We start from the raw sequence: 21,182 nt of genomic DNA, 5'->3' as shown, positions 1-21,182 counted from the left end.
TTAAGCTGGTCTTTCTATTACTATTTTAGAATAATTCAAGGGATTCCTCTGCAGTCATAGGCCCAGAAAATGCAAAATAGTACACTTACGTAGTTTTTGAACAAGGTAGTTGCTCGCTTTTCGAGGACTAGAAGGGGCTTTATGCTGGTAGTATATTGCTTCTGCCTCTGTCCCATAGTAGTTTTCCCTTCTTCTGAGGCAGCTCTTGGTGCCAAGGAGACCAAAGAAGCCAGAGAACAGAAGAGGAAGATCGCAAATGTGATTTCTGCAATCAATTGAAGAAGAGGAAAAAAAACAGTACACTGAGTACAGTCTCAAACCTCTACATCATTTTTGCAAAACTCACTGGTTTTGTGCACCACACGAGCGTTCTGGAGCATACGGACTTCAAGCACCAGAGTGAAGGAGGAGCATCACCCATTGTAGCTGTGCAGCAAGGCTAAGTTGCACCCACCTGCTCGGCGTTCCATGGTGGCTCAGGCAGCAGGAGTCTTGTGAGATGCTGGTGTTCAAGCTGCTTGTTGGCTGGAGAGCTGTGGATGGGGACAGCTAGGTGGTGTTTAAGTACCATGACTTTTGCGTCAGTGGTTCTCCTCTGGTTTTTTGCGGATGCTGGTGTGGGTTTTTTTCTTTTCTTGAAAGATTGCATCAAAAGTTGGTTCAAATGCGTCGTCACTGATTGTGATCTAGAATGCAGTTTCGAGCTGACACGGATGGTGTCTTGTATCATCAATCTGACTAGGAGTTCAGGATGCTTGGCTTAACCATCCCGTCTAAATCCTTGGGATCTCCAAATGGTACAATTTAGAGCATGAATTCTGTTGTTTTCTTCCTCCAACGTGATGAAGTGTGCAAGTACACAGCTGGGTTCCTGAAGGCAGCAACAGTCTCCTGCAGGGGCCAGTGCAAGAGTGGGCCAATGCTGGGTGCGAAAGAACTACGAGGGACTCGTATGCAAGGCAGATCAGGCTTTGGATGAGTGTGCATAACCTAGCTGGATCTCCATAACACCTCGTGTACCAGATGTAAGCCCCTGAGGCATGCCAGCAGAGGATGCCCAGGAACCACCTCTCAGCTTTTCGCCTTCTCTCTGACTCTGCTGAGGCTGTTTTCTCTGTGCCCAGTTACTAAAGGCAGGAGAACCTTATATGCAGCAAAACAGAAAGCCTGTTCCTAGAACTCAGAAACACGAGCCTGTGATCAGAAGAGGAGTTGCAGATCTGCTGATATTTTAGGACAGAAATGGAAGTACAGGAAACTCTCATGAGTACACCTTTGTGAAAAGGTAGAGTGACAAGCTTTCACTTGTACTACTATGACTAGGGAAGTAGAGAAAAGCTAGAAAGTAGTGAGAGATTCAAAGACAAATGCATGCCAGGTCCAGAAAACTTTCAAGGAGCAACATTTTGGGAGTTAGTGTTTTCTGTGTGAAATCATCCATCTGACAATGAAAGTCCTGACATACATAAGTTCCTATGGTCTCAGGAACTGCTTACTAGGAATGAACTGATTCCAAAGGCTTGAAAGGGAAAGGCATTTCCCCTGTACCATGTTGCGCTCAGGTCCAACTGGGCTGTAACTTCAGCCTCAGTGGTTGGCCTAAGGCCACGTTACTGAGCTTCACAAACCCAACAAGGTTCTTTTACTGCTCTCAGCAAGCCTGGGACTGAAGCAGAGGGATGCAGCCAACCCATGGTGTTGAGCTGCTCTGAGAATGGGACAACGTTTTTGCACAACCTGTGTTCCTGGTGCTAAACAGAACAAACAGAATATGTTATCATGGCCTGAGACGTGATGTACGAGTACCGTAGAGTGCTGGAGAAGAAGCAGGAGAGCACAGTTCTGGCAGAGACTTCTTTTATTTAGAGTTACGTGTTATTTGGAGGTACATATTTCTTTGCAGAAGGTTGCCTTTAGGAACATCTCAACAAAGACACCGATGAGTATAGATGGCTCCTTGCAGGTAGGAGGACTGCATCTTGGAGGGATACTTGTTTGGAAGCGCAGAAATGCAGTTGGTGAGATTCCTCATCTGCATTGCAACAGCAGGAGGCCATCAGGCACTGCCAGTCCCTTCCAGTGGCCCCAGGTGGGTGCCACAGGGGGGATGGATGAGGAACTGCAGCACTGTTCCTCCTGATGCAGCAATTAGTTCTAGAACCAGTTCTAGATTATCCCTGACAATACAAATAAAGGAAGCTTTCATCTTGGCTTTTCTGCAGAATAAAATTCAGCCACTGGCAATGCTCTTTCAAAGAACTATAGAAAGTTTGACTCATTTTCTACTGGACTGAGGTTTGCCTGGTTATTCTACTTCATGCCATGCCCCAGTCTCATGCATGCTCCGCTTGTCCTTCCCTATCTGTGCAGCTGTGATAAGCTGCAGAGCTGATAAAGGAGCAGATTGATATCCGTCCTGTAAAACCCTGCATGAGTGGAAGTTCAGCTTTCCACCACGTAATTGCCAGGCGCTGCAGAGCATCTGCAATTCATTTGGTGAAATGTTGCTGACATGGGTCTGAACACTCCCCAGAGTGGAATCTGTTGCCGTCACCTGCACACCTATCACTGGAAAAAACAAAGAATCCTCTTGAGTGCAGAGACCTGAATCTGACCTCAGACAGAGCTGGGGCTTTTGTCCCGAGGGGCAGCTGCTTTTTCCAAGCAGTACTTTTAGCCATGAACTCGGTTTTCCGATGACCTTGTGCTGCAGTGGCATCAGTGCCCTCCACACAAACAAATAAGGTGCTTTTACAGCTTGCAGCATGACTGCTGCATGGACACGACTGCTTCCTCCCTGAAACTCGAGTGACTCTCAGGATATAGATAAGTGAAATGGCAAATGCCATGTCTCAGGTCCTCGGCCGGGGAACGGGGTGATGCTGCAGCCCACGCATGCCTCCTGCTCTTTTCTTGCTGGGCTGCAGCCCCCACAGCCTGGAGGAGTCCCTCAAAGCCTGGGATTTCTACCCAGCTTGCAGCCCCACAGAGCGCAGTCCGCAGTGCCCAGGACATCCGTGTCTGTGTCATTTCCTAGCGACGGGACGCGTTGCCAAGAGCCAGAGAATTCCTGCATGGCAGCGCCCGGCCCTCACAGCCTCTCGGCTGCTTTTCAGAAACACCTGCGGCGCCTGGGCCTGCGGGACTTCCCCTGCGGCCTGGGCAGCTGGGTAGGGGCTGGGGGGCACGGCTGCGGGACAAGGAGCATCTGGAGGGGTTCTGCAAGGCGCTAACTGTTTCTCCACTCTCTGCAGAACAAGTCCCGCTTTGTCACGTATGCAGGCTCCTCAGGGCAGGAGGAAGAGAGGCTGCTGGATGAGGAGAGCCCTGAGGCGCTGCTGGAGCTGCTGCAGGACCCGTGCAGCCCCTGGGCCCTGCCACCAGGCTGCAGCCCCCAGGACCAGCGCCTGCGCCATGTGGCAGTGCTGGCTCCCCAGCTCACCTGCGGCACCCGTGTTCTCCAGCTCTTCAGGTCCCTGCGGATTGTTGGCAAGGATGTAAGTAAGTACAGCGGGATGGCAGACAGGGATGGGCTGGTGCGCACAGCACTGCCTGTCTCCAGGCCAGGAAGCCGTGTTTTCCTACTGAAAGGGAAACCATCTTGGGAAAAACAGTTTCCCCAACCCAGGGTCTCCTCAGATTCTTTTATTGCAGCTGGAGTAGAGCTTCTGGCTTCCCTGCTCAGTTTGTTATGCACTAACCTGTGTTACACACTTGTGTGGATCAGCACTACGTATCTGTCAGTTCAGCTTAGGTGGCATGAGATGTCTCTGGGACACTGCAACCAAACCTACCTCTTGGCAGGTGGAGGAAGTCGATGAGGAACTGTTGCAGTTACAGCACCTGGAAGAGCTCATACTCAGTGCCAACAAGATCAGCAGGATCACCTCAGCCAACCTGCCCCGAACACTGAAGGTGAGCAAGCAGTGCCGTGTGATGGTGGGATGGGGAGAAGGGTCCCACCTGGGAATGCCACACAAGTTGAGCAGCTCAAGACAGATCGTTCCAAAGGGTGTTTGTTGTTCAATCTATTCTGGGCAGGTCCTGGAGCTCTGCTGCAATGCCGTGTCTGATCTGCAGGGTCTGTGTGCTCAACCTCCTCCAGAGCTGCAGCACTTGGGGCTGGGATACAACAGGCTGCATGGCCCTTTGCAAGACAAACACCTCACTGCAGACTTCTGGTAATGCCACAGCCAGATGTGTGCTCCTGAAGGCATGTGAGCAGATGTGAACAGATGACCTCCAGCCATTCAGGGGCCTGCATTAAGAAATTACAGCCCCTCAGCACCCTGTTCGGCGCAGTTCCTATGTTTCTATGCATTTCCTTTTTCCCATGCTCTTCCCAAAGGCCCTGCTGGGAGTCCTCCCTGAGGAAGGGCCTAAAACTTAGGCTGTATCACTGACTGATGTGGTGGGGTGGTTAATGGATGCTAGAGTAAAAAGAGGCTTAATTATGGGGCAGACTGGCAGTGGAATGTGTGGCTCAGGAATTTGGAATTGGCTGCTGGTGCATTCTCCAGTTTGACTCAGTTTGTGCCACTGCAGGTTCTTAGGTGGAGGAATCACGATTTCTGTTTCTTTCCTTGATCCTCAGAGGGGTGTTGTTTGCCTACCCTCATTAATGGATTTTCTCCTTCAGGCCAAATCTCATCTCGCTTGACCTGAGCTTTAATAATCTAACGGATCTGTTTGGGCTGGTCTCCCAGCTGTCCAGTCTGAAGAAGCTCCGCACCCTGGTGCTCCAAGGGAACCCACTGGCTCTCATTCCCGCTTACAGAGGCTTCGTTGTGGACAGCCTGCCCAAGCTTTCCTTCCTTGATGACATCCACATAGGGCTCGACGAGAGGTACCAGTTCCGTGGCTTATCGAAGCAGCCAGGTGAGCCTTTATCTTAAACCTACTGGTGCTGAACCCAACATTCAGGAAGTGGCTTCATCATGGTGGAGCTAGGAGACCTCAGGACTTACTGCATCCAGGATTGCCTGTCTTCAAAAGATCTTTCTCTGAGTCTTTTTTTTACCCCATCAGTGCAATGAAGGCAGCAATGCTGCAAATGTAGCAAAAGACAGTGAGAATCAGTTATCTGCTATCTGAAACGTACCAAGTACAAGATTAAAAAAGTTTTCATGCTAATTGTGTGACAGGAAGATAAGTGAGGGTTGTGTGAACCATTACTACGTTGGATCAAAATCTGCCCTGGTTTGTGCATCCAGGATCCTCGCAATCCAGGGATTTGGCACGTGTGTCTCATTGTGGAAAGCTCAGCAAGAAGGGGATGGCTGTGGGCAGGGTCTCTATGCCAGCTGATTCCCTCTGGTTCTTCTGGCCCTGCAGAGAAGAGGCTGGAGGAGGAAGTCTGTCATAAGGAAGTGCTCACCCAAGGCAGGTCTGGAGCAGGGTGTGAACAATCCAGTCTGGTTTCTGTAGCACTGGCTCAGTGTCATTGCCTGCCCCTGTCTTTGCTTTCTAGACCTGTCTGGTTTCACACTGTGTGTTTCCTTCTTGAGCTACTGAAAGAACATCTGGGAATGTGCTCTCGTGTTGCACTGCCAGCACAAATCGGTGCCACCTTTGCATGCGGCAAATCCCAGGCAGGGGCAAGGGCAGGGGGCTTCAGTGGGTGGGAAGGCCTTGATGGCCCCCCACTTGATGATGTTACGCACTGGTAGTGCGTTATTGAGTCAAAAATGTTAAACAAGAGCCAAAGCACTGAGCCAGATGTTGTGTGTGGCTTTGGAGTGACCTCATGTGGCTGTGGCTTGTCACAGCGTTTGCAAAGGAAGGCAGGGAGTTACGCTAGGCAGTAGGATTTGACATCCTGGATGTTTCTGCTTGTTCTGTGCTTTTCTTCCTCCTAAGCAGGGTTGTTTTCCCTTCAGAGCTGATAAAAAATGAAGCACGAGTGGTTGTGAGCATTGGGAAAATCAAGGGAGTTCCTGATCCTAGCACACTCCAGGAGCTGGAGATTGGGTCTGAGGCACCAGTGATCACCTACAGCTACTGTGTGACCTACGAGTTTGCAGCAGAGGAGGCTGAGGATGGTGGCACTGAGGTTGGTGCTTAACTGAGCTCCTGAAAGCAATAGGCACTGGCAGGCCACGGTGGTGGGCATCTCCAGAATGCAGAGCGAGACCATTCATAATGAACTACCATGGGCAACTGTAGTGCTAAGAACAGAATTCACACCTGGCCACATCCAGCAGCACCAATCTGTGCTGACCACGTTCCCTGTCTTTTCTGGGGAGCACTGTTCTGCACATGGAAGAGCATTTACAGCTCTCCTACTGCTGGGTGCTGCAGACCACTCTCCGATACTGGTGCCACTGTGCAGCTCACCTTTCTCTGCCCTTTCTCCTGGTGGCTGGAATGGGCTGGGGAATGGAATTTCAGAGGCATGCTGTCTTTGAGCCTGATGCAAGCACAACCAGACAAGCTCTGCCAAGAGGGAACATCTCTGTTCCAGGTAAAAATTCATCAGAGTCCTGTGGTGGCCACTCTGGATGTGGACAACTCTGCATGGGACTTGAGGGAAACAAAGGGCCAGCAGGAGTGTGCAGCCATGGAGGACCCTGCTGCACATACTGGTAATGAGGAATTGCAAATCCTACATCCCCTGGCCAGGGTAGTTTATGGCTTTTCTAGAAATGTGGCATCAGTGCATCCCTTGTGGTATCAGCCACAGCTAGGCTGTTACTGAGGTTGATGGATAATGAATTGGCATTGGTGTTGTCCTGGAGCCATTCCTGTCCTCAGGAAGTAAAGGTCTCTCTTCAAAAATCTTTGTCTTTGCACAGCAAAGGTTTTTGTCACCCCTGGAGAGCCCTGGGCAGAAACAATTGACTGCAGCTACAGAAAAGAGCACACTGCCAAGGACTTAGTGGGGCTGAAGGACTACCTGCGAGCTGGAACGATTGTCTCGGTAGTGGAGGAGAAGGTGGGCACGTGGAAGGTCTGGTGAGAGGGACAGGGAGGAGAAATTGCTGCCGAGGGAACCGGCAGTGGCATTAGAAGGCAGACTGCACTCCCTCTAGGAGGCAGCATTGTGCAGTCCTGCAGAACCTCTCTCCTGCAGGTGCTCTGGTGGCCCGTCAGTGCTGACTCCGAGGAAAATGCAGTAAAAAGTGGGAAGGAAAAACGGGAGCTAAAGAAGGACAGCGCCAAGGTAGGATGCTGGGAGGGAGCAATGTCCAAATACCATCTGACCTGTAGGAATAGTGATGAGGGAAGGACAGACCTTCTCCTGTGTCAGTTTTGGGTGGGATGGTTTTCCTCCATCCTATACCTCTAGCCAAGGTTTCTTGTGCTATGGAAAGAAGGCAGCAACTATTAATATGCATCTTTGGATGTAGATATGTGGGCAAGGGGCTGGGATGGAATTGCTTTCTGTCTGATAAAGGGACCCAATGCTCAGCTGACACTTGTGCCTGTACTGGTGTCCTGCAGGGTCCTGGGCCCAGAGACAAGCAGAAGAAAAAGAAGAAGAAGGAGAAGCCACGTGAGCTTCGCAGTGACCCACCCATTCAGAGGATCCTGGGCTCTGAGAGGGTGGCCCTGGATGCCTTGCTGGCCACTGAGACAGTGGTGGCAACTGTGTGTGACTTCGGGATCCTCATCACCGAGCAGCTGCTGCAGTCACCGAATCAGGAGGAGAAGCTGGTAAGGAGCTGTCCTAGGGGGCAGGGAGACGTGGCTGAGGAAGGGGCTCAGCACATCCTGCCCTGCAGCATCCTCACATCCATCCCTCAGCTCCCTTCTCCATGAAATCCTCCTGAAATAACCTTGCTGGAGAAACACCTATCCATGTAGGCACTGTTATTTAATGTTATATTAGCAGTAAGTACTATTATTTTTCATGGGCCTGTGTTAAGAAAACAGATGACTCTATTTTTCCATCCAAAATGAAAACTTTTGCTTCTTCCGATGCTCTTTCTCTCAAAACAACAACACACAGCAGCTGTTCTGAGACTTGCTGTTTCCTGGAGCCCCTTCTCTTCTCCAAGCATCTCTTCTGCTATGTTCCTGCTTCGTCATGCCTTTCTTCAGCCGTTTGAATGCCGGTGACAGAACCCAAGCAGCAATGGCTGTCACAAGATTGAATGAGGGCAGCGAATTTCGACACCGCCTGACTGTGGAAATGTCTGTCTCCACAGGACAAGAAAAAAGGCAAAGACAAGAGCAAAAAAACAAAAGCAAAGAAGAAAAGCCAGAAAGCCACAGCGCCTGCCAAAGGTGACCGAGGGCTGGCTGGGCAGAGCAGTATGTGTGAGCAAACAGCAGCAGTGCCCAGTCCTGCAGCCAGCTCTGCGGAGCTGGGCACTAACTCATGTCCTGAGCCCTGGCTGTGAATGCTGCCATTGATGCTGTGGGACAGGAAGGTTAGGCACACACCCGGGGACCTTGTTGTGTCTGGGCACGCACTGAGGGTGGGCTGCTGGCCTGCGTCCTGGGAGCAATGAACACTCATGGCTCCGTGAGCCAGGGAACAGGGCAAGGCAGGTTGTGGGGTGAGATATTTGCTGCCTGTTATTTCAGCTGCCAAAAGCAGCCAGTGGCCTGGAGTGGTGCGGGCTGCTGGAGGGGTGATGTCTGGGATACACAATCAGGTCCTCATCCTTTCCCAACTTATGTCACAGAACACTTTGCAAAGAGGATTATTGTTCTTTCTAGTTGAGAGATGAAATGCACAGAGAGCCCTGGGTGCCGTGGCCTGGCCAGGAATAGACTCCACTCTGCTGTCACACTCAAAGAGGCAACCCGTCCCCTGCTCCTTGGTGCAGAGCTCATGGTTGTTCTGTCACCAACATTGCTTGGGCTGCTGGATATAGACCTCGCTCTGCCTCTTGCAGGGATTTATTTTTTTGCTACAGAAACAGCAGCACCAGCACACCTGTGCAGGAGCAGGAGGAATTTTGAGAAGGATGAGATGGCTGAGAGAGATGCTGACAAGTCGCTCGTGGGTCAAGGAGGGCTGCCTAAAAGAAGATCATCACTGTGCTGGTTCCCCATCATGCAGTGCTCATTTGCAATACGTGCTCAAATTGCAGCTGAAGTAGTGAGATGCTGTCATGCGACCGATGCTTTTTTCTTCTGTTCCACATGAGTGCCTGTGTTGTGTGCATGCAGCAGCCCTTCCTTCTAGCTTGAGGAACAAACCCCCTGTGTGTTGGGGGTTGCATGGCCAGCACAGAGAGCAGCTGCTGATACAGGAAACACCGAGTGGTCAGACTCCAGGTTAATTTGGAGTCACAGTTCCCTGGTGCAGGTTGGCGATGGCCACTGAGTGCATTTTTCAGAGTGCCTCAAAATCTGTTGAACCCGCAGCTCAGTACCCCAGTGCTGATGGCCCCCGTGGCTGTGAGCTTTGCTGTGACTCATGCATCACTCCAACCACAAGGCTGTGGGGGCAGGTGGGCTGCTTGGTGTGTTGTGAGTCACCAAACCGCCCCGTGTCCTTTGGTTCCTTTGGTGCTCCTTTGGTGCTCGTTCCCCACCAAACTGCTGTGGATTAATCACAGAATTGTAGGCGTTGGAAGGGACCTCCAGAGATCATCGAGTCCAACTCCAATCCCCCTGGAAATGCAGCAGCGGGGCACTGGGCAGCCTCCCAGCCCAGAGCTGAGGCTGATTTGCATCCCTCCGCAGGCACATGCACACGAATAATAAATCCCTTTAGGGACATTGGGATCTCTTCCAGGCAGCTCAAAGAGGGAAGGCAGGGAGCTTTGTCTCGAGCAAACCATTTGCCCGGGCATTGAAGGATGTCTTCGGAAGTAGTCTCACGTAGGTCTCACTTTAACCCATGGAATGATTTAGTCCCATCTCTCTTTTTTTCTTAGAAATTACAGAGCGATTTTTGCAACAAAAAGCAAAATTGCAGGAGATTGATTGCCTTCTTAAAGATGCTTATTATGCTAAGTCGTATTCAAATAGCTTTTCCCTCAGGGCCCCGCCGTGAGTGCTAACTTGGTGGGCATACCCCATGCACACAGCTGCTTTTCAGGCTACAAAGACAGAGACTGATTTACTGCTTTCCACAGGAAAGAGAAAAAACGGACGTTCTGCTGAGGAGGAGGAGGAGGAGGGATGTGGGATGCAGCCGGTGCCGCTGACAGTTGAATTCCAGATGCAGCTGCTTCGATGGCCCGCGGCCGGCACCCAGCAAGGGGAGAGCATGACCGAGGCTGCAGGGAAAGCTCAGTGATGCGTCCGTAGCCAAAGAGCGAGCAGCAGAGGTCAGTGAAATAAAACCCGCAGGGATGCTGCCATGCTGCTGGTTTGGCTGAATCAATGGGGATGGAGAATGGCGGGGGGGCTCCTGCGGGAGCTGCAGGCGGTGGGCGGGGAGGGACGTGGGTGTGAGGTGCGGCTGTGGGGAGGCTGGGGTGCGATCTGCGTTGTGCGCTAGGAGGCTTGAGGTGCAGTGCTGTGTGTGTGCGCGCGAGGATGGGGGCACGGTGTGCGCATTCATCTGGGCTGCAGCGTGCTGTGTGTGCGGGGATCGGGGCGTTCGGAGGCGGCGGATCCCGGGGCGGGCCGGGGGGCGGATCCTGGGGCGGGCCGGAGCTCCTGGGCTGCTCTGCGCGGCTGCGAGCGGAAAGTGGCCGTGCGGTTCTCAGTGTCGGTGCGGCTGCGGGACCGGCCGGGGCGGACAGAGCAGAGCCGCGGCGCGCTGCTCCCAGCAGAGCCGTGCTCTCCCTGACCAACAGCTCCGGAGCCCGGCTCGCCGCTCGTGTCCTGGCCGGCAGCGCCTCGCTGCTGCTGCCCCTGCTCCGAATTCGCAGTAAGACCCAGAAAATTCGGGATGGGAACGGTGGGGAGTGGTCCCTGCGGCACCGGCTGCGGCATTTCAGCGTTTCGCTGTCCTTTGCTGGGATCGTGTGCTCCGCTCCGCCTGCGGAGGGCTGCGGCTGCAGGCATGGGTGCTCTAGGATGGGAAATGGAAAGTGTAAGTTGGCTCGGTTTCACTGTTAAATGCTTCTCTCTCCTCACTCGGACAGGGCCTGCATTCTGCACCAGAGGTTGCAATGTATCCCAGGATTAAAAGCCTTGCACTTTCTGCCTTTTCAGTCACGCTGCTGGCATCTCTTTTTTACATCAGGAGAGAAACTAAGCTGCTAACGTCACCAGAGGACCAGAAGGTGGATATAGCAGATCCCAAGCCTTTGGTTTTGGGCAGTGCTGAACCCAGCAACTGTTTGCCTGACTTGGCTGTTGCCAATTCTTCCGTCTCCCTCCCAGAGCTTCACCGCGTCTTCCTGACTTACAGGCACTGCCGAAACTTCTCCATCCTGCTGAAGCCTTCCAGGTGTAGCCAAGAGACCTTCCTCCTGCTGGCCATCAAGTCTGCCCCAGTCAATATAGAACGGCGGGTGGCAATCAGGAACACGTGGGGCAAGGAGGTCTCCATCGGCGGCAGGCGCGTCAGGCTGGTGTTCCTTCTGGGGCGCTCGGAGGCCAAAAACCAGGTGCAGCCACTGCGCCAGCTGCTGGCTTATGAGAGCCAAGAGTTTGATGACATCGTGCAGTGGGATTTTGTTGACAACTTCTTCAATTTGACCCTCAAGGAGCTGCATTTCCTCCGCTGGTTCGTGAAGGACTGTCTGAAGGCCAGGTTTGTGCTGAAGGGCGACGATGATGTCTTTGTCAACACTTACAATATTGTGGAGTTTCTCCGGGATTTGAAACCTGAACAGGATCTGTTTGTTGGAGATGTGATCGCTAACGCCCGGCCCATCAGGAACACAAAAATCAAGTACTTTGTACCCGAGTCCATGTACAGAGCTTCCTTCTACCCTCTGTATGCAGGCGGAGGGGGCTACGTGATGTCCAGAACGACAGTACAACGCCTCCAGAGCACCGCAGAGGGCGTGGAGCTCTTCCCCATAGATGATGTCTTTGTGGGAATGTGTCTGGCAAAGATGGCAGTGGTCCCAATGAACCATGCTGGCTTTAAGACTTTTGGGATCCAGAGACCTTTTAATTCTTTCGATCCATGCTTGTACAAGGAACTGATGGTTGTGCACAAACTAAACCCAACCGAGATGTGGATCATGTGGACGCTGGTGAGGGATGACAGCATTAGGTGTGCGGTGTCAGTAACACACTCCCACAGAAGGGGCTGGAAGTGAAGCTATGGCTGAGCACAGCGGCAGCTGGCTGTTGACAGATACAGGGTACTTAAACTAGAAATCAGGTTGTGGTAGAAGTGTTTTCTACTAACAGGTTATACTTGAGCCATGGGGTTTTGTTTTGCAGTTGGTCTTTTTCTGTCAGTGGGTTACTGAGGTGGTTGAATTGTCATGGGAAGGGCTCATAGGTTGGAGATGCAGCACAGGAACTTGGCTTGCTTCCTCCTGGCCGTGCTGGAACCTGGGTGAGCCATAGCTGCCACAGGTGACGTGAATGAAGTGCCACCTCCACTGGAGGCTCACAACACTGAGACTGGTGTCTAATTTGTTCTCTTGTAGGGAAGCTCGTGATGACTAATGAGTGAGTGTACTTGAAATTAATCTTTTGAAATCAAGGCAAGGGTAGAACAGAGGCCAGCGTATGCTGCTGTGTGCACTGCAGTGCAAATCTACTGTCCCAGATCAGCAATCCTGCAGGTCCTACAGGACAGCAGGAGAAAGGGAAAGGAGTGGGAAAAGGAAAGCAAGGCTTGGAAACATTTTGCCTTAACACAGCACAGTGATCACCCAGTGATGTGAGGGACTGGGCTCCAACTCGAGCCGTTTGATGTTACAGAAGTTAACTTCAGGCTGACTTGCACTGGAAACTTTTGCACACTTTCTGATTGGGTTTCAAAGAAGTGTGTCCTGAGTGGTAGTAAAGCACAGTGGCTGCAGCTTTTCAGGCTGTGTGGAGGTGTTTGGGATTTATTTGGGTTGTTTGGTTCTGTAATGTTGAATATAAATAAAATACAGTTTTGAAAATGTTTTAATGGGAATATTCGCGTGTCTCCTGAAAGCTGAAAGAACTACAAGCAAAAAGAGGCTGACATCTGGCACTGGGTATGTGCAGAAAGGAGCCATCAATATTAAAGAGAATGGGGTTATGTGGAAATGGAAACTTGCCACATCCTCCTCTGTTCTCACCCCCCCAGTCCAGACATGATGTACAAATATGGAATCAGCAACTCAGCTGAGTGCTCTGAGTAATTAATCTGAGAAATGATTAAATTGAAGCTAAGTCTTGCTTATGCTTCTATGAAGCTTCTCAGCTCTAGGGTGTCGTGCTGTGTGTGAGCTGGCAGTGACCTGGAAGCTTTAGAAAAAATCTAAGGAAAAAGAGGAAGTGTACAATTACAGAAATCAGAGTGTTTTGTGTTGTGCTGCTCATAGCTGTCTTGTGTTCACTGTCACCAAATGCGAGCTGGAGTTTTCAGAGCTGCCTGCGTAGTGCTACAAGGAGGAATTCCTTGTTTATGCTCCTTAGAGACCTGAAGACACCCCTAGCCCAGAGATGTGACATGCATCCTGTGGAGGCTGGCTGCCAGTGTGGGGTGCAATGCTGTTAGTTCTTGCTTAATAGTGTATTTTCTTTGCTGCCTTAGCTTCTTAAAGCACCAGGTGTAGTTTTAATTTAGCTTACTGTGTGACCCAGGCTCTTATTGCATGAGTTGCAACCCCAGTGTAAGCTGCTTCTGCTAGGTGTCAGTAGGTGTGTCTGAGGAAATCAAGGGCGACCTGTGTCCATCCTCAGCAAGCTCTTGAACAAGCTGCTAGCCCAAGCAGTATTGTCTGAGATGCTGTCTACAAGTAGCTTCAGATTAATTGGCTTTGTAAACAAGGTTGAGTATCAGGCAGCAAAACTTGGTTTCTCAGCTCTGTTTTCTGTGTACTGCTTGTTCCAGAGAAGGGATGTGACAGAGCAGTTTGGTATGATGTGAACTGCTGTGGCAGCTTTTTTCTGTTCCCCTAAATGATTCCAAACGCAAACTCAGTAACATCATGCAGTGAGTGATGTTGTGGCTCTTCTGGGCTTAAGTGCGTTGGTTAATTCCTGATGTGTAACTCACTTCTCACTGAAGGTTTGGGGCTTTTTCCACTCCATTTTGGAGGTAATGTCAAGCCACTCATGAATCTGTTTCTCTTTCTGATTTGAGCTGACTTGCTACTTCCACATCCGCAAGTCTGAGGTGCGTAAAGTCTGGGTCATAATGTAAAACAAGAAGTGGGCAAGAGGGGGGTGGGGCAGGCTCTGCAAGGGGAGGAATAGGTGGGTTGATGTTCATCTCCCTTAAGCCAAACCCCTGCGGAAGTATCAGAGTTACTGCAGCATCCTGACTGCTACACAACCTGCACACACGTTTCAGGCAGTGGATTGGCAGTTCTTAAACTGCTGCACAGAGCAAATAAGAGCAGCTGTGGTTAGAAGGCTGACCTGAAGCTGCAGTTAGCTCTTAAGGGTGTGGCTGTGTCATATTTACAACTGATAGTCTCAAGGTATTAGAGATCTTCCAAATGCTTGGCCCTGAGCCTCCTTTGGGACCCTCTGCCTACTGGCACAGCAGACATCAGCATTTTCCTAGGAGCTTTGATTCCAAACTCTACCATCCTCCTTAGATACTGCAGCATCCAGTCAGGAGCAGGAGCAAAGAAAGGGTGGTTGTTTTGTTTGTTTGTTTTTAAAAACTCTTTTACTTTTTAATCTGTAAGTGTACAATGGTGTGCAGCTGAGATTGCAGTTGTTCAAAGGCAGACAAAATGAGACAAAGGCTCATGTTACAGCTGAAAAAATACCTCGTCAAGCAGAACTCAGTAACAGCAACCTCAACACAGATGTAGTGCATCTGATGTTAACGTGCAGTGCAAAGTCTTAGGATTGTGTGCCTTCTCAGAAAAACTGATGAATGGGGATTAACTGAGTCCAACCAACACTGATAAAGTTCTATCTCATCAACGCTATTCTACACAGCAATCTCAGCTGAAGTTTTATTGTTTGTACAGTTAACACTGCAAATTTCACGTTGAGCTGTTAAGTTAGAAAATGAACACAACGGAAGATACCTGTGGTTTTGAAGTCTGTAGTGAAACACTAAGGTTACAGAAAGAGAGAATGAAGATCGTTTTTTTGAAACTTTTGCTGGAAAGCACTCAAATATGCAGAACTCACTTTTGTTGACTGCTTTATAAAATCTGTAGCAGTTTCCACAACTACTTTGTAACCACAATGCCGTGAAAATCAAATCTCTTCCTTCCGGGGAAGGCAGATATATTACAAGTACTGGCTCCTGGGTGAAAGAGGCTGTCATACTGAATTGTGCAAAACTTCTCTAAGAGGAACTTGGGTAACTCCATAGCAGGTTTTCAGCTCTACAGCAAACAATTCCCCTGACTGCAATTAAGTGCAATTAGATATAGCTATCAGACTCAACTCTGTTACAAGCTTTTAAGTCAAAACTGAAAACAGCACTTAATCTTTTATCTATGGTAACATTTGGAATGAAATGAATTTGCCCAATTTAATAGAGATATCTACTAACAGACATCATTTACTATACAGGTTAAAACCAGTAACTTTTAAATACACTTCTTTGGTTGATACCTACTTAGGCTCTACGTTAGGGAGCTCTCACAAACATACCAAACCACTGCTAGGATCTTCCCAGCAGACAAAATTAACACGCTATCGTTGATAGCAATTTACACATTTGCATAGTTAAACACTTAAATAACTGAATCCATAATTATAAACACAGTCAAGGCCTTTCAGATTCTTGGAATTGTCTTGATCCGTCAAGCAAGCCTATCTGAGGGTAAGGTGTGGAAATGGAATCACAGGCTTATTTCAGAGGTTTCCTGCTATCCAACACTTAAAAGTTTGGAACCCTTCAATTTCTGATTGATTCTCACATATTCTAAAATGACACTTAAGTTCATGTCAGTCTTCCCGAAGATAAGGGTCCTCACCTGCATCTGTACTTCCTAAAGTACCCTGAGGCAACGAAGATTCCTCTCCTTGAGCTTTCAGGAGCTCCTCTGTTTGAGCTTCAGCTAACTTGGTCTCCGCCTTCTGGGACAGCTGCCGTACTTCTTGCACCTGTGATTTGATTAGCTGGATGTGGCTTTGAGCTGTCACCGAGGCTTGATCTGCACCTGAGAAGCAGTCATTTAAATATACAGCGTTAGAAGAGAACTGAGCAAACCTTCAATTAAGGAAGGAAATGTCTGTAGTTCTCACCTGCTTTGCTAAGTGTTTTGATGGTTCTTGGGCTGTATTAATGCTAAACGCATTTACTGTTGATTTACCTTAACCAATACCCTACGTGAAGATTTTTGTGCCCTCCTAATTCTTCCCTCCCAGCCAGGTTTCAACCAGGATCCAATCAGGCTGATCAGCTTGTGCTGCCGGGCTTGAAAACGAAGCCCTGCCCACTCATTGCCGCAGGCACTTTTGGTTCTTGTGCAGTAGTCGAACCGACCATCATCTGAGACGCTGCTGAACGTGGAAACTCTCTGCTCCTACAGATTCTACATCTTTTTCAAGTTTCATCAGGAAATCGCACCTACACAGGTAGGCTGTCCCTATGTATTTACTGTTTTCCTTCTTTCTCTGCCCCAATATTTTCTGATCTGCCCTAAGTCAGTCCATAGCTCAATCTCAGAGCTATCAAGTCTCTGCACACTTTTGTGAAAGCTTTTATGTAGGGAGAAAACAAAATTTGTATCATAACTGAGTGAAAGGTAAATATTTTCACTCTTCAGTAAAAGAGGATCTAGCTAGGGGCACCAGCTAGGCTCCAGGCATTGAGGCACGTCTGAGCACTGCATTTGAAAATAACACTTTGTCAAATATTTTCTGGCATGGTTCCTATCAATATAAACAATACATGAAGTTTCCAGCCCTGGTTCCCAGGACATCTGTACTAGAGCTGTAGCCAACAAAGTAAGTTCTTAGCACTGCTAACAACCAGCATTAATTCTAAATTGGTACATTATTGGAATTTGTATTCCCTCTCTTTTTCCATTCTCATAGAATAAATACTGCCTACATGTTAAGTGAAAGATTCTCAGTATTTCTGCTTGAGCATACCTGACTGATACGCAGCTTCTGCTGCCATCTCTGAAAGACGTAATGCTGTCATCCAGCTGGATTCTAGCTTTAGGTATTCTTGCTGTTTTGTTGTCATCTAGGAGTAAAATGATTATCCAATTTGATATGAGAATATCTGAATGCTGTTCCAAACCGTACCTCTGTGAAAAGGTGAGCAAGTGACAGTACAGCTTTCTGAGAAAAGCTGAAGAGGCAAATTGCTGACTGTGATACAAGTTGCAGCTAGGTAAGTTCCTCAAAGGACAACCTTGTAGTTTGTTTAGAAAATGGGAAGGGTCTGTGTCTTTGTATGGAATGGATAAGGCATGTGCCAGGAGACTTTGTATGGAATAGTTAGGGGAGGTTCCACCAGACACTGTGAACAGATACGGTTCCAGGACTCTTTGCATTGAATATGCATGCCCCTCCAGGAAGACCTCTGAACGTGTATCAACTAAAGGCCTTTTTGTGCAACATATGGGAAGGACAGTATCTGCCACGCACCCAGTGCTGTTAGTAAAGAATTCCTACTTTGTAACACTCCAACTTAAGACTTAGAGAGTTTCCTGATTGACTGTTTTGCGGTAACAACTGAAGGGAGATGAAGGCTTACATCAACTCTGGCTCCTATTACCACCTGCCAGATTGCATCCACTTCGTCTGAGTTCATCTTCCCAAGAAGATTTGTGTATTGCTTGTAGAGAGACACCAACGTATAAACTGCCTGCAAAGGGATCATTTCACACAGTTACGTGAAAATCTATAGATGTTGGCTCACTGTTAGCTGGTGTTAATGAGTCATAGAAAGCAAATGAACTAACCTGGCTGTATTTAATCTCCAGTATATGCAGTGGGTAACAAAATCGTTGAATACTTCCCAAGGTGCTTTGCTCTTAAGTTTGCTGTTAAACATGTTGAAAAAAGCAAGGAGTATACTCTGACTCGAGCACCAGAACTTTGATGCTCCAAGATTGCACATCATCATGGGCTTCTTGGGATTCAAAGCATGCAACCACTCTGATTTCCTACTCTGAAAGCCCACTGCTTCCTACCTATGCTAGAACAGTTCCTTGCAGTACCACAGAAATATATTTGTACTGAGAAAAACAGAAATATGTAAAAGTACATTAGCCCATGGAAATTTTGGAGATACCGATACAATTTGCTGTCTGCCTACCACAGGGCCAAAGTACTATTCTTCATATACTTGCCATAGCAATGAGGCAATAATACTTGTGAAATTGATAAGGAAGGAATGCAAATACTCCTTTCAAATTAGCGCTTCTTTCTAAAATTAAAATTGTATCTTGTTGTTTCAAGTTTAAGTATGGCTTATTCCATTCTTCTGATGAAACTCAAATTTATGGACCTAGAAATAGGCACAGAGAATAAATAAAATATAGGGCAGCATATCCTACGTACTCAATGTGCAGAAATCTGATAGCTGCCCTTCTGTTCTGCTCCAAGTAACTGGTCTGATTTTCTTCAGCCCCAGTTCTGAAACACAAGTCCCTTCAACTTAAGTTCAAGATCAGAGGAAAGGTCTAACAAACCTAAAAATAACTTTAACATTTAGTGTAGTAAGACAATAGTGAGAGCCACTCCAGAATTTCCCAGGGACCCGAAAATCAAAGCGCATAATCTCTCATCTTACCTTTGTATACTCTGTCAGTGCTTCAATCAGTGCGTATGTTGTTTGAGAGAGGAGAGTGGAAGTACTGTCTGTTACCAAACAAACGGCTCTCTTAATCAAGGCATCGTTACTGAGAGAAGCTGAGTTCTGTTTCTGAAATACAACAAGTTTGCATTATCATTACACTGACTTCCATTTATACATTATTGGTAACTAATAATGATAAGAAAAAGCACCACTGCTAATCACAAGGCTGGACAGCCTAGAGCAAAATACTTGTACGAATTTCTCTGTAAAACAAGGCCTTATTTTTTTCCTGCAAATTTGTTACTGAATGTAAACACTGTCTTTCTCATTTCTTTAACAACTGCAAGGCATCAACAGCTGTGATCCCTAAGGCAGAACCAAGAAGGTACAAAGGAAAGCGTAAGTACCAGCTTATAAAATGCTAAGTTTTTGAGTATTTGGGACATATAAGGAAGGCTTTCTAACACACAGGGCCGCACATCCGTCACCGGAGCTCCCTTACCTCCACGACCGGGACAGCACACAGCGCAGCTCCCAGCCCTGCGCCCACCGCGCCGCGCCACCGCCCGGCCCCACCAGGAAGGCAGCGCCTGCTGCTGCTGGCCAGCGCGGGGCGGCCGAGCCTGGAGTGCGAGAAACAGAGCGAGCGGTTACAGCAATTACAGCAATAACAGAGCAGGGACGATCTGCAGCAGCTGGGTGCGTGACCCAGAACGGTGCTGCAATCACAGCCGATGGGCACGCCGGTTATCGTCACGATGCTGAGGTATGAAGGCAAGGAACAGCACAGCTGGGCACAGCGACTGTTTGTCTCACCGGGTGCCAACGCATCGCTAACACCGGGTAACACCGACAATCAAGGTCTAAAGCGTGTTTAAAAGCGGAATTATTTCCCTTTATTTTCTGAAAATAACCGGTCGGTTTTCCTCCCACGCTGCGTGCTCCTAACCCAGGTGGGCACCGCCGCCCCAGCCCGGCCGCCCATAAGCGCGGTACCTCAGGAGAGACCGCCAACCGCGCAGCCAGAAGGACCGCGCCGCCATCTTGGGAGTGGGCGGTGCGCCGGAAGTGACGTCACGCTAGGGGGTTGGTGGCCCGGAACGGCGCGTGCGCGGAGGGCGGGCACGTGAGGAGGGCGCGAGGTGCTGTCATGGGGTAACGGTCGCTGTGTGGCGACCAGCGGTCCTCGGCGCCGCGCGGGAACGTTCCCGCCGCGCTCAGCCCTCGCGGTTCGCACACGCTCGGTTCCCTCCCGCTCTGGTCCGTTTCATCTTTACTTTTCCAGAGTATGTGGTACTGCTTTGTCTATGTCTAGATCTACAGCTGTGGTAATCCCCAGTGTTTCCAGTTAAGGTTTCCTATACAGTCACACGTGAAAGGCCTAATAAGATCAATTAATTCTGTTTGCACTGCGTATACCAGAAATTCCCATCTGTTCTCTGTGAGACTCAGCTGACATAGTCCAGTTTTAGCAAGGCAGGGCTGCAGCTCTGCCACATCCTAAAGCTTCCCCTGTATTTTAAGTATTTACTGAAAATCACTGAGCTTTACAATGCCAAATGGCAGCACTGTAGATACGTGGTTTTGCTGCTCTCCCTCAGTGTACCTCACAGAACTGTGGGAAGCTTTGTGCAGGATTGCTGCAGCCCTCCCTTCCTTTCCTGTGGGTCCCTGGGGTGAGGAGGGAATCCCTGGGCAAAGCTGCTGGGAAGGCAATGCCTGGGAGGCAGCAGAACTGGAAAGAGCAACACAGAATGGTGCATTCATGTAGATGGTATTTCTTTTAATCTTTCTTTTTTACATAAGAAAATAAGATTGTGATGAGGTGGTAAAGGAACAAAATGCTTGCAGATTTGGTGCAGGAGGAAGGGGCTGCCATCCTGTGCGCTGAGCAGATGTGTGGGATGAGCTGTGCGGTGGAGCCAGGTGCTTCTGGGCAGCCCAGGACTGCAGGAGCAGGGAACAAGTTGTCATTTGAGCACCAAGAAATACGTCGTCCAGCCAGCCAGCAGGAGCGCTCCCACCAGCACGGTGTAGCTGAACAGCACAAACGCCAGCAGCTCCCGCAGCACCTTGAGGAAGTGGATGGCAAAGGAGTCCGGCATCGTTCCCTGCAGCAACGTGGTGCAGGTAGGGTGTCTGGGGATGGCTGCAGCCGTGCTCCTACCCACTCTGTACAAAGGAAAAGCAGAAGGATAGAATGACGTATTTCCCAGCAGGATGGTGGAGCTTTAGGGAGAAGTGGTTGTGTTCAGGAGAGGTAAAGGCCACCCATCCTTTTACAAAAGTTGTTCATTACTGAAGTGTCACATTAGACTTGTGCAAGCTTGTTCGGGTCTTTGCAGGGTTACCAAGCTGTGCAGTGTTAACAAGGGGTTAGGGATCTGGTCAAAGTCTCTAAATCAGACTGGTTTTTAAGCAAATTACAGTACAGATGCACATATGGTGTACTCTGTTGTGCAGGCACAGAGCAGTGGCCCCAGTTCAG

General features: G+C 49.2%; 3 protein-coding genes and 1 long non-coding RNA gene across 4 annotated transcripts; 3 read left to right on the top strand and 1 right to left on the bottom strand.

Moving 5' to 3' along the window:
• Positions 1-115: 115 nt before the first annotated feature.
• On the top strand, positions 116-11,103 carry LRRC43 (leucine rich repeat containing 43). Its single transcript, XM_052691223.1, has 13 exons — positions 116-3,170; positions 3,255-3,497; positions 3,805-3,915; positions 4,042-4,181; positions 4,640-4,878; positions 5,880-6,052; positions 6,464-6,584; positions 6,795-6,934; positions 7,073-7,162; positions 7,444-7,656; positions 8,151-8,229; positions 10,038-10,232; positions 10,998-11,103. The coding sequence occupies exons 1-12, from the start codon at positions 2,880-2,882 to the stop codon at positions 10,199-10,201; spliced, it is 2,004 nt and encodes a 667-aa protein (XP_052547183.1). The 5' UTR covers positions 116-2,879; the 3' UTR covers positions 10,202-10,232; positions 10,998-11,103.
• On the top strand, positions 10,663-12,936 carry B3GNT4 (UDP-GlcNAc:betaGal beta-1,3-N-acetylglucosaminyltransferase 4). Its single transcript, XM_052691220.1, has 2 exons — positions 10,663-10,945; positions 11,068-12,936. Exons 1-2 carry the CDS (start codon positions 10,930-10,932, stop codon positions 12,126-12,128), a joined length of 1,077 nt encoding a protein of 358 aa, XP_052547180.1. The 5' UTR covers positions 10,663-10,929; the 3' UTR covers positions 12,129-12,936.
• Positions 12,937-14,919: 1,983 nt separating this feature from the next.
• On the bottom strand, positions 14,920-19,797 carry DIABLO (diablo IAP-binding mitochondrial protein). Its single transcript, XM_052691221.1, has 6 exons — positions 19,691-19,797; positions 19,197-19,317; positions 18,689-18,820; positions 17,648-17,758; positions 17,035-17,131; positions 14,920-16,097 (listed from the first exon to the last, which is right to left on the bottom strand). Exons 1-6 carry the CDS (start codon positions 19,735-19,737, stop codon positions 15,883-15,885), a joined length of 723 nt encoding a protein of 240 aa, XP_052547181.1. The 5' UTR covers positions 19,738-19,797; the 3' UTR covers positions 14,920-15,882.
• On the top strand, positions 16,343-19,145 carry LOC128084757 (uncharacterized). Its single transcript, XR_008208673.1, has 3 exons — positions 16,343-16,515; positions 17,136-17,281; positions 19,042-19,145. It is a non-coding gene; the product is annotated as an uncharacterized LOC128084757 (long non-coding RNA).
• Positions 19,798-21,182: the final 1,385 nt, after the last annotated feature.

This window comes from Tympanuchus pallidicinctus, unplaced genomic scaffold (genome assembly GCF_026119805.1).
Source record: "Tympanuchus pallidicinctus isolate F22 unplaced genomic scaffold, pur_lepc_1.0 scaffold28, whole genome shotgun sequence".
NCBI classification, from domain to species: domain Eukaryota; kingdom Metazoa; phylum Chordata; class Aves; order Galliformes; family Phasianidae; genus Tympanuchus; species Tympanuchus pallidicinctus.
The sequence above is the reverse complement of the archived record's forward strand: the minus strand, read 5'-3'. Positions and strand labels throughout refer to the sequence as shown.

Coding starts and splice junctions, on each gene's coding strand:
- LRRC43 (XM_052691223.1), top strand. CDS start 2,880: ATGCTGCAGCCCACGCATGCCTCCTGCTCTTTTCTTGCTGGGCTGCAG. Junction 6,585..6,794: donor GGACCCTGCTGCACATACTG/GTAATGAGGAAT, acceptor GTCTTTGCACAG/CAAAGGTTTTTGTCACCCCT. Junction 8,230..10,037: donor AGCCACAGCGCCTGCCAAAG/GTGACCGAGGGC, acceptor TGCTTTCCACAG/GAAAGAGAAAAAACGGACGT.
- DIABLO (XM_052691221.1), bottom strand. CDS start 19,737: ATGGCGGCGCGGTCCTTCTGGCTGCGCGGTTGGCGGTCTCTCCTGAG. Junction 17,132..17,647: donor TAATAGGAGCCAGAGTTGAT/GTAAGCCTTCAT, acceptor TTTTACTCCTAG/ATGACAACAAAACAGCAAGA. Junction 16,098..17,034: donor AGAAGCTGCGTATCAGTCAG/GTATGCTCAAGC, acceptor ACTGCTTCTCAG/GTGCAGATCAAGCCTCGGTG.